Genomic DNA, 12,013 nt, shown 5'->3' on the forward strand with positions numbered 1-12,013 from the left:
TGTTATGGCAACTGCTCGGCCTCCGACCGCAAAGCTCTACAGAGGGTAGTGCGTACAGCCCAGTACATCACTGGGGCCAAGCTTCCTGCCATCCAGGACCTCTATACCAGGCAATGTCAGAGGAAGGCCCTAAAAAAATTCAAAGACTCCAGCCACCCAAGTCATAGACTGTTCTCTCTGCTACCGCACGGCTAGCGGTACCGGAGCACCAAGTCTAGGTACAAGAGGCTTCTAAACAGCTTCTACCCCCAAGCCATAAGACTACTGAACCTCTAATCAAATGGCTACCCAGACTACTTGCATTGCCCCCCCCCCCCTATTTTACACTGCTGCTACTCTCTTATTATGTATGCATAAGTGACTTTAATAACTCTACCCACATGTATATTACCTCAATTACCTCGACTAACCGGTGCCCCCAGTATATAGCCTCGCTATTGTTATTTTACTGCTGCCCTTTAATTATTTGTTACTTTATTCATTTAAATGTTTTCTTAAAACTGCATTGTTGGTTAAGAGCTTGTAAGTAAGCATTTCACTGTAAGATCTACACCCGTTGTATTCGGCGCATTTTTTGATTTGATTTAATTCCTCTATCGAGTACAAGGGAGGAGCGAAACACCTGCAGACACTCAGCCCTCTGTGGAATGAGTTGGACACCTGTGATACACACTGAGGATACAAAACATTAAGGACACCTCTTTCCATGACATAGCTTTCACCTGGTCAGTCTAGGAAACCTAATTGATGTCACTTGTTAAATCCCCTTCAATCAGTGTAGGTGAAGGGGGGGAGACCGGTTAAAGAAGGATTTTTAAGCCTTGAGACATGGAGTGTGTGTGTGCCATTCAGAGGGTGAATGGGGACGACAAAAGATTTAAGTGCCTTTGAATGGGGTATGGTAGTAGGTGCCAGGCACACCGGTTTGTGTCAAGAACTGCAATGCTGCTGGGTTTTTCACACTAACAGTTTCCTGTGTGTAACAAAAATGGTCCACCCAAAGGACATCCAGCTAACTTGACAACTGTGGGAAGCATTGGCGTCAACATGGGCCAGCATCCCTGTGGAATGCTTTCGACACCTTGTAGAGTCAGTCCATGCCGTGACGAATTGAGGCTGTTCTGAGGGCAAAGGGGGGTGGTGCAACTCAATATTAGGAAGGAGTTCCTAATGTTTGGTATACTCAGTGTACATGAGTGGTTGAAATAGGGATTTAAGAACAGAAAACAGTCAACACATTTGCAACTGTAGGGATTATTGTTGGCATGATTTTGAACACAATGGTGCCATTCATATAGTACTTTCACAGTTTGTACAAATAAAATAAGTAAAAAAGAATACAATAATAAAAGGATACACATTATAAGCATAGAGAAAGACAATTCTGTATTCGTTCAACTCAATAGTGGTTCGAATTACTGATCGACACAGTATAATATAGGAATAGTCTTGTGACAGACTGAACATGAATGTAATCGAGTAGACTTGGTTCTGGGTAACAAGATTAGAATGTGAAAGACCCATTCCTTGTATGGTGGCCCAGGAAACATACTTCTCAGTTATTTACAGTCACATGAATAGCTGGCTATGGGACAAAATAGCTGCTTAGAGTTAGACCCCTATACTGTACATTCTATACATGTTACAAATGACAGTTTATAGGTGGGTAGTGTAGTTGAATTGACATTATACCCTTTAGAAAAGTGTTACAATAGTGTGTTTAATGCCCGATTCTTCCCCTCCTGTTAGTGGTTTTGGAGAAGCTTTCCTTGAACATTATTATAGCAGTTTATGATATGAATATTCAAACATGTAACTTTCATATTGGCATTACAGTACAAGGAATACACATGCAACCAATACATGCATATACTGTAAAACACTAGACTGTTAGTAATAGCGTAAGGAATTAAAAAATGAAATGCTCAAACTGAATGACTTCAGTAAGTTGCTCTTTCCATTCTACTTCAACTCTCTCCCAACTTTCTCACCACTGTTGCAGTAATTTCCCCAAAAGATCAGTGAGATCTTCTGATTTGATGTCTTGAGCAGGCTGTCCGGTTAGTGATAGGGTTTAAGGTTAAAACTCTCAATCATTCTAAGACTTCTTCAGGTTTAAAGGGACTTGACATGTTTACTCTGGTCACCCTGATTTTGTGTCAGGGCTGGGGCAGATCTGCTTGGCAACCCCTCCACCGTCCCTTCTACGCCACCAATGCAGGTGTCTGTAGACGGAGTCAAAGACGGACGCGGTGTACCTTGCAAACAGTGTGGTCCACTTTAGCATCTGCACGAACCAGTTCACAGAGCGACTCACAAAGGTCACAAACACTGTGGTGTAGTGTGCAAGTAGGAGAAGGCTTTGTCCAAGTTGTCTTCCATTGTTGATGATCAGATTGACCCGTGGGTCATGACCCGGCCCCATCCTAATAAATTCAGCAGTGTGGTTCCAAACGAAAATGGATCAGAAGGGTAATTGTGGTATAAAAAGACAAAAACATTATCTTGTAAAAAAAATTGGGTTTTGGCGCACGTTGCACATTTTTCGTTTTTTTAAATGTCCATGTCCCTAAAACGGTCTCTACAAAAATGGTAAATGGTCGGAATTTACAGACTCCCCCTTACTGTTGCGCAATCCTCCACTGGCCAATCGATGTTCTGCAAGTTTTGTTTCCGGGATGTTTGGTGATGTGGCTATGCACAGAAATACAGCAGAGGAGATTTATCAAATACAAAGCATAAACAGAAATCTGAGAAGCTCTCATACAGGTTAGTCGCTCATTCTTTCAACTATCAGCACACCATTCCCAGAGTTGCAATTTAGAACAGCTGCCACACGCTCCAAAAAAAACAAGGCACGGCGATATCTTTAGACAATATTGTTATCGTTGTTAGCCAGCTAGCTAGCTGCTTGTCTACGTGCACTGAAAAGCTAACTCGTTCGCTTTCTCTCTGAGATTGTCTACTGTGCTGTTTTTAATACAAGCGCAACCAATACATCATAATTCCGATGTATGTATATACATCAAATACTCTTACTATGGTTGGAGACAGCACTGTCAAAATGTTCAGAAAGTAAGCCACCCATTTCTCCCCATAATCTGCTGTTCAGGAGTAGTGGGCAAAACGAAGTGACGCAGCCGCAGTCGAATGGCCCTATTGTTCGGCAGTCTTCGGCTCTTCGGGTGACATTCGAACCTCGAGGCCCTCTGCACGAACTATCTGGGTCGCAATAACAATAATGCCCGTAAATGTATGTTGCCACAGGTATATTATTGGCACAAAGGATGATTGACTGCAGTGGCGGTCGGTGCCATTTAAGATGATGGAGGATGATACATTTTTATGAGTATGGCCTTATTTCTATTACAGCATATCGGATGACACATTCACCCAGCTCAATGTAACATTAATTTCCCCTGTACCCATCGTGAGGTTGCTACAACCTAGCCTATGAATGAGGTGGAGAATCAAGGTGACAGACTGACACAGTCAATACAGCCTTCCACACTATTGCCTGCATCTAGCTAACAGTTGCAAATGTGAATTTCTATTGGACAAATTCAGGTCTTTTTTCACCAGTTTCTTTCCATAAATGAACTGGTGGGCCCGGTGGCAATACGTTTTTAAAAAAATTAAAAGAAGCTTACCTTGACTTGGAAGAAATCCAGTGTTGTTTAGCCATAGCCAGCTAGCTAACATAGAATCCCTCTCTGTTTGAGTACACTTAACTAGCTAGCTGCATTCGCTAGCCAAGTAAGTGAAAGTAACACAAATAAAATACAACACTCTTACTTTTCCTTAATTTTTTGAATAAATTATTTTGTTAACCGTTCAACTACTGTCTTTCTCTCTCTTTGAGTCAACTAATGTTACTCACCACATTTTATGCACTGCAGTGCTAGCTAGCTGTAGCTTATGCTTTCAGTACTATATTCATTCTCTGATCCTTTGATTGCACGGACAACATGTCAGTTCATGCTGTGATAGGTTTCTAGGACGTCCTCCGGAAGTTGTCATAATTACTGTGTAAGTCTATGGAAGGGGGTGAGAACCATGAGCCTCTTAGGATTTGTATTGAAGTCAATGTACCCAGAGAAGGACAGAAGCTAGCTGTCCTCCAGCTACACTATGGTGCTAACATGCTGAGGGCTGCTGAGGCTACTGTAGACCTTTATTACAAAACAGTGTGTTTTCATCAATTATTTGGTGACGTGAATATATTTAGTATAGTTTGATCTAAAAAGGTTAACTTTTTGAAAATTTCATAATTTTTATGAAATTCACTGAGGGGAATGGTCCTCCGAGGGGCCTCCAGTGATTGACTGTCCAGGAACCCTCATTCTATGATTTCACAGGTCTCAATTGTTATCATCCACTGCACTTATTTCCATTGATTATTTTAGTCAACCTATGTTTTTGTCTTAAATAATTTCTATACACAGAAATGAGAATCATAACATAACAGCGGCGCTAACATTGTAAATGCATCATAATGCAAACTCCATGGAGATTTTTTGATCCGGTTTCTGTATAATCACTTTGTGACAATTGCTGATGTAAAAAGGGCTTTATAAGTACTGATTGATTGAGACAGAACCCTCAATGTAAAAACTCTAGAATCTTGGGCATCTCTCAGAAATCTCATATCTAACATGTCAAACCAAGGTGAAAGTATCATGTTAGGACATGGGTTTACTTTGATCAGGGATCTTGCATGGTAAGAAACACTGCATGGAATATTCACCATAAAATAAAATAAACTTTGATAAGCTTATCATTTATTTTGTTGTGGCATCTATGGACTCAGAAGATATGAAAGCCACAAAATATATTTGGAAAGTTTAGGTAGGACATCTTGAAGGACCTTTTTGGGTAGGATATTTTGAAACCTGCTGACCATGACCCAGGTCCCACCTGTCCAGATAAAGGCCTAATGTCTCTGTCTTGTACCACCAGTTTCGGCTACATGTTCAGCCGGCTGTCCCAGGGCTTTACCAACGTCCTGCAGGAGCTGTCTGGGGACGAGCCCCCCGATGGAGCCCCTCAGGTAAGAGAGACTCCCTCAACCCCTCACAAGCTTACATAACACGGCACATGTTTTCTGTCCTGGGCCCATATTTATCAACTGTCTCAGAGTAGTAGCGTTTAACTAGGATCAGCTCCTCTCTGTCCATAATAATAAATCCATTGTGATCTAAAAGGCAAAACTGATCAGCACTCTAACACATGGTTCCCCAAACTCGGTTCTGGGGCCCCCTGGGTGCACATTTTGGTTCTTGCTGTGTAGTGCTAGGGTAAAAACCAAAACGTGCACCCAGGGGGAGGGGGCCCCAGGACCCAGTTTGGGAAACCCTGCTCTAACGAATCACCGTTGTAGGCCTTAATGTTCTCCAAGTCCCCATATTTGTATCCACTCTTCTTCTCTGTGGCTCTGTTGCAGGATATGTTGGTCCCCCAGCTTCCCCCTGGAGATGCCCCCGGGGCCCCTGAGGAGTCTGGGCCTGGGGTGGAGGAGGAGCCCCTGGAGAGGCTGGCCCATCTGGAGCAGCTGACAGTGCATCTCAAGGAGGTGGTCAGAGATAAGGACAGCCAGCTGGCCACCTTCGAAACGCAGCTCAAGGTGAGACCTGGGTACAGGTGGGAGTGTTTTCCTTTGGTTTTATGGGCCTGCATGTATTGTTTTGACTTTGTGTGTGTCAAATCAAATTGACACATGGTTAGCAGATGTTAATGCGAGTGTAGCGAAATGCTTGTGCTTCTAGTTTCGACCATGCAGTAATATCTAACAAGTAATATAACTTATCAATTTCACAACAACTACCTTATACACACAAGTGTAAAGGAATGAATACGAATATGTATATAAAAATATATGAATGAGTGATGCCCGAACGGCATAGGCAAGATGCAGTAGATGGTATAGAGTACAGTATATACATATGAGATGAGTAATGTAGGGTATGAAAACATTATATAAAGTGGCATTGTTTAAAGTGACTAGTGATACATTACATCAAGATGGCAAGATGCAGTAGATGGTATAGAGTACAGTATATACATATGAGATGAGTAATGTAGGGTATGAAAACATTATATAAAGTGGCATTGTTTAAAGTGGCTAGTGATAAATTGATTACATAAATTTTTCCATTATTAAAGTGGCTGGAGTTGAGTCAGTATGTTGGCATACTGCTGTGCCTTCTTCACCACGCTGTCTGTGGGTGGACCATTTCAGTTTGTCCGTGATGTGTACGCCGAGGAACTTAACTTTCCACCCTCTCCACTACTGTCCCGTCAATGTAGATAGGGGGCTGCTCCCTCTGGTGTGTGTGTGTGTGTGCGCGTGCGCGTGCCTGTGTGTATTGATTTTACTTTGTATGCGTGTGTGAGACATGAATGCAGTGGTTTTATATGGATGTGCTCTCAATGCTTAGCTTCGATTTTTTTTCTCTCCCGTGTGGGTTGGGTTCATGAAATATTCATATTTGATGCACTTCTTGTCAAATAATGATTGTGGTCAGAAGTATATTGAGAGGATGCTGTTGTTGCTGGAACACAAGTTTCAATGCTGTGTTTGTTGGTGTGTTTACAGAGCGAAAGGGAGACAGCGGAGGCACGCTTCACTAAACTGAAGCTGCAGGCCAAAGCCAAGATGGCTACTCTGAACAAACAAATTGCTGACCTCAAGGGGCAGGAGGGAGCAGCGGTAAGTCCTTTAGCCGAGTTCAAATAACTCCACGTTCAATAAGCATGATTCTGATGTGTATTTTAGCTGTTATGTATTCAGTTAAAATGATGTAGATTCTTTACAGCCAGTTTGGTCTACACTAGACTATTTTGTCATCAATAACATTTTGAAATCCTTGTCTATTTCCTGAAGAGCTCTCCAGACAACTCCTTCACCGGCTCAGCTCCTGCTGTGGAGGAGGAACTCCAGGAGCTGAGGAAGCAGCTCAGTGAGGTCTCGACCTCGACGAAGAACCTCGAGGAGCGTCTCCAGATGTCCGAACAGGCCCTGTGTGAAAAGGAAGCCGTACACACGGAGCAGGTGCCAGTTTCCTTGTCACTCTAACCATTTTCAATGAAAATGTTCCGGATTGCATTGTATTATAAAAAAGGGCCCTTCAGCTGACTGCAGAGATGTGTCATTCTTTTAGGTTCGTGTGCTTCAGGCAGTTGTCTGTGAAAAGGACGTGCGTTTCCAGGAGCAGATCCAGAAGCATGAGGACGAGCTGCTGAGGGTCACAGTGCAGAGGCAGAACGACGCCGAGCTGCAGCAGGTACAGCAGGTTCATTCTCTGACTCACTCTACACTCCCTCATACAGGCCAGGTCCTATACACTGTTTTTAGCCTGTACCCAAGCCCTTAGTGTGTGTGTTGCTAGGCTCTACGTGCAGCCCAGCGGCGTTGTGAGGAGCATGAGGAAGCCATGCGGTCACGCTGCCAGGTGCTGGAGATGCTGCAGGGGGAGCTGGACAATGCCGACCAGCAGAAACAGGTACAGACACGCTCTACTGTGCTGGTCAGTGTAGAGCCATAGTGGGAATGGTGTTTTCTCAATGAAGGTCCCACAATAGAATAACAATGCAACCTGACTGACCCTTGGGCAAAATGAGCCCATCTGAAGAGACTGACACAGAGTACTGTATTACATTATTCACCAAGTTACTAGTGTGACAGCGGAGTGACACTGATTGAGTAAGTACATTTGGTGATTGACAAGTTGCATGTTACATAAGGGCTGAGGGGCAGACTAATTTCTCATCTAAATGCAAAATCACTGCTTTACTGGCACAGCAGAGCATTTCTCGTTGTAGACCCTACCGTCCCCGTCCTTCATCTGTCTTCATTCTCTCTCTCTCTCTGCCTCTCTTTCCCTCTCTCTCTCTCTGCCTCTCTTTCCCTCTCTGCCTCTCTCTCTCTATGCCTCTCTTGCCCTCTCTGCCCATCTCTGCCTCTCTGTCTCTCTCTCTCTGCCTCTCTCTCTACCTCTACTTCTACCTCTATCTCTAACTCTCCCTCCTTCTCTCTGCAGATCCTCACGGCTCAGTTCCGCCAGATGGAGGACGAGCTGGCTGAGACTGGCAGGCAGAGGGAGCAGGAGCTGGCTGAGGCTGGCAGGCAGAGGGAGCAGGAGCTGGCTGAGGCTGGCAGGCAGAGGGAGCAGGAGCTGGCTGAGGCTGGCAGGCAGAGGGAGGAGGAGAGGCAGCAGTGGGCTGGGTGGTCTAGCCAGGCCGAGGCAGAGCTGGTGGCCCTCCGAGCCAACCTGGAGGCCTCCGAGCAGGACAGAGCAGCCCAGCTAGCCAACCTGGAGGCCTTAGAGCATGACAGAGCAGCCCAGCTAGCCAACCTGGAGGCCTCAGAGCACGACAGAGCTGCTCAGCTAGCCAGTTTGGAGGCTTCAGAGAGAGATAGAGCAGCCCAGATGGAGGAGCTGACAGTGAAACTGGAGTGGGCGACTAGAGAGCGGGAGGAAGTGACCAACAGAGAAGTAGCCAGGTTGGAGAAGGAGCTTGCTGCCTTAAGAGAGGAGCATGGAGAGGGGCAAAGGGCAGGAGAGGCCCTGGCTGAGTTGTTGACAGGCCTGCGCTCTCTGGCTGGAGAGGGGGCCGAGGAGGACAGCCCTGTTTCCACCGACCCGGCCCTGTGCCTGGATACACTGCAGGCCCTGGAGGCCCGGCTGGAGAGGTTGAGGGTGGAGCAGAGGGAGAGCGAGGAACGCTGCGCCCAGGTCACCCACACTATGGAGACATTGCAAGGTAAGGGAACCAAATACACTATCATGCAGGTTCCGTTTATAAGTGTAAAGCATTCATGATACCCTAACAAGTGGCTTGCTTGCAGCGTATTTAATAATTGTGTTTTTCTTTCAGAACAACTGGATAAGCGCACTGCAGAAGGTGAAGAGGCTGTTGCTAGGATACAACAGCTGGAGCAGCAAATTGGAATGGTGAGCAGTCAGACGCACTAAATTAATTTAGGGTATTGTTACGACTATTAAATGAATGAAGGTAGCATGTGTTGTAAGCTTGTTTTGAATCCTGTAATAACCTGAAAAGAAACATCAAAATGTACTTTGGGAGAAATAGCTTATATGGTTTATTATCTGTGAGCCCCAAATGTCCAGACTCTTCAGTCTGTTGTACCCATTGCTAGATTCTCTAATGTTCTTCGTCTGTTTCAGTAATTTGACCAAATGGTGGGCTCATTTTCATCTGTGTAAAAGACAAGCTATTGATGTCTTACAAGGCTCGTTATTTGAGAAGTTATGCAATGCCAAAAAAAACTATGACCAATGAACAAAGACCTATGTTAATATATGGCATCTATTTATGTCAGACAGGGAAATTACAGTGCCTTCAGAAAGTATTCATAACACTTGACCCATAACCCACAGTTTGTTGTATTAGAGCCTGAATTCGAAATGGATTAAATATCTTTTTTGCTCTCACCCATTCACACACAATACTCCATAATGAGAAAGTGAAAACATGTTTTTAGAAGTGTTACTACATTTATTGAAAATGAGATACAGAAATATCTCATTTACATAAGTATTCACACCACTGAGTCAATACAGCTAGAATCACCTTCGGCACCGATTACAGCTGTGAGGCTTTGTGGGTAAGTCTCTAAGAGATTTGCACATCTGGATTGTACAATATTTACATTTTTATTTTTATTCTTCAAGCACTGTCAAGTTGGTTGTTGATTATTGCTAGACAGCCATTTTCAAGTGTGGCTATAGATTTTCAAGACGATTTAAGTCAACTGTAACTAGGCCACTTAGGAACAAAACATTAAGAACACCTTCCTAATATTGAGTTGCACCGCCCTTTTTGCGCTCAGAACAGACTCAATTCGTCGGGGCATGGACTCTACAAGGTGTCGAAAGCGTTCAACAGGGATGATGGCCCATGTTGACTCCAATGCTTTCCACAGTTGTGTCAAGTTGGCTGGATGTCCTTTGGGTGGTGGACCATTCTTAGCGCACATGGTAAAATGTTGAGCGTGAAAAACCCAGCAGCGTTGCAGTTCTTTGCGCAAACCGGTGCACCTGGCACCTACTACCATACCCCATTCAAAGGCACTTAAATATTTTGTCTTACCCATTCACCCTCTGAATGGCAGATATACACAATCCATGTCTCACCTGTCTCAAGGCTTAAAAATCCTTCTTGAACCTGTCTCCTCCCCTTCATCTACACTGATTAAAGTGGATTTAACAAGGGACATTAATAAGGGATCATAGCTTTCGCCTGGATTCACCTGTTCAGTCTATGTCATGGAAAGAGCAGGTGTTCTTAATATTTTGTACACTCAGTGTATATTTAAGCAATAAGGCCAGAGGTGTGGTATTTGACCAATATACCACAGCTAAGGGCTGTTCTTAGGCACGACGCAACGCTGTATATCACAAACCCCCGAGGTGCCGTATTGCTATTATAAACTGGTTACCAATGTAATTCGAGCAGTAAAAATAAATGTTTTGTCATACCCATGTTATTTTTTACATTTATTTTTTTAACCAGGTAAGTTGACTGAGAACACATTCTCATTTACAGCAACGACCTGGGGAATAGTTACAGGGGAGAGGAGGGGGATGAATGAGCCCATTGTAAACTGGGGATTAATTAGGTGGCCCGTGAATGGTTTGAGGGACAGATTGGGAATTTAGCCAGGACACCGGGGTTAACACCCCTACTCTTACAATAAAAGTGCCATGGGACCTTTAATGACCTCAGAGAGTCAGGACACCCGTTTAACGTCCCATCCGAAAGAAGGCACCCTACACAGGGCAGAGTCCCCAATCACTGCCATGGGGCATTGGGATATTTTTTAGACCAGAGGAAAGAGTGCCTCCTACTGGCCCTCCAACACCACTTCCAGCAGCATCTGGTCTCCCATCCAGGGACTGACCAGGACCAACCCTGCTTAGCTTCAGAAGCAAGCCAGCAGTGGTATGCAGGGTGGTATGCTGCTGACGTTATACGGTCTGATATACCACGGCTGTCAGCCAATCAGCATTCAGGGCTCGACCCACCCTGTTTATAATTGGCATTGTGTTCTAGGTTATTGTCCTGCTGAAAGGGGAATATGTCTCTTTTGGAAAGCAGACTGAACCAGGTTTTCCTCAAGGTTTTTGCCTGTGCTTAGCTCTATTCCGTTTCTTTTTATCCTGAAAAACTCTCCAGTCCTTACTGATGACAAGCATACGCATAAGATGATGCAGCCACCACCATGTTTGAAAATATGAAGAGTGGTACTTCGTGATGTGTTGTGTTCGATTTGCTCCAAACATAACGATTTGTATTCAGGACAAAAAGTTAATTTCTTTGCCACATTTTTTGCAGTTTTACTTTAGTGCCTTATTGCAAACAGACATGTTTTGGAATATTTTTATTCTGTACAGGCTTCCTTCTTTTCACTCTGTTAATTAAGTTAGTATTGTGGAGTAACTACAATGTTGTTATCCATCCTCAGTTTTCTCCTATCACAGCCATTAAACTCTGTAACTGTTTTAAAGTCACCATTGGCCTCATGGTGAAATCCCTGAGCGGTTTCCTTCCTCTGCGGCAACTAAGTTAGGAAGAATGCCTGTATCTTTGTAGTGACTGGGTGTATTGATACACCATCCAAAGTGTAATTAATAACTTCACCATGCTCAAAGGCATATTCAATGTCTGCTTTTAAAATGTTTACCCATCTACCAATAGGTTCCCATCTTTGCAAGGCAATGGAAAGCTCCCTGGTCTTTGTAATTGAATCTGTGTTTGAAATTCAATGCTTGACTGAGGGATAATTGTATGTGTGGGGTACAGCGATGAGGTAATCATTCAAAGATCATGTTAACCACTATTATTGCACACAGAGTGAGTCCCTGCAACTTATTATGTGACTTGTTAAGCACATTTTTACTCCTGAACTTATTTAGGCTTGCCATAACAAAGGGGTTGAATACTTATTGACTCAAGACATTTCAACTCTTCATTTTTAAATAATTAGAAA

At 43.9% G+C, this 12,013-nt stretch overlaps 1 protein-coding gene and 1 long non-coding RNA gene across 6 annotated transcripts in view; one reads left to right on the plus strand and one right to left on the minus strand.

Annotated features, from left to right (window-relative positions):
• On the minus strand, positions 1 to 3,235 carry LOC139533928 (uncharacterized). The gene is made up of 2 exons (XR_011666885.1): positions 3,040 to 3,235; positions 1 to 2,694 (listed from the first exon to the last, which is right to left on the minus strand). It is a non-coding gene; the product is annotated as an uncharacterized lncRNA (long non-coding RNA).
• LOC139533925 (golgin subfamily B member 1-like) overlaps positions 2,633 to 12,013 on the plus strand; it is a 26,132-nt gene continuing 16,751 nt past the window's right edge. For 3 of the 5 annotated variants that reach the window (XM_071332434.1, XM_071332437.1, XM_071332436.1), the window contains exons 1-9: positions 2,633 to 2,769; positions 4,960 to 5,050; positions 5,444 to 5,623; positions 6,596 to 6,709; positions 6,884 to 7,051; positions 7,161 to 7,292; positions 7,389 to 7,502; positions 8,040 to 8,763; positions 8,878 to 8,954. In XM_071332434.1, coding sequence (XP_071188535.1) covers positions 4,970 to 5,050; positions 5,444 to 5,623; positions 6,596 to 6,709; positions 6,884 to 7,051; positions 7,161 to 7,292; positions 7,389 to 7,502; positions 8,040 to 8,763; positions 8,878 to 8,954 — 1,590 coding nt within the window. In that variant the 5' untranslated portion in view covers positions 2,633 to 2,769; positions 4,960 to 4,969. The remainder of the gene's footprint in view (positions 2,770 to 4,959; positions 5,051 to 5,443; positions 5,624 to 6,595; positions 6,710 to 6,883; positions 7,052 to 7,160; positions 7,293 to 7,388; positions 7,503 to 8,039; positions 8,764 to 8,877; positions 8,955 to 12,013) is intronic. The other 2 variants (XM_071332435.1, XM_071332439.1) reach the window with 1 other exon arrangement.

The sequence above is a fragment of the Salvelinus alpinus genome, chromosome 11 (genome assembly GCF_045679555.1).
Source record: "Salvelinus alpinus chromosome 11, SLU_Salpinus.1, whole genome shotgun sequence".
Lineage (NCBI taxonomy): Eukaryota > Metazoa > Chordata > Actinopteri > Salmoniformes > Salmonidae > Salvelinus > Salvelinus alpinus.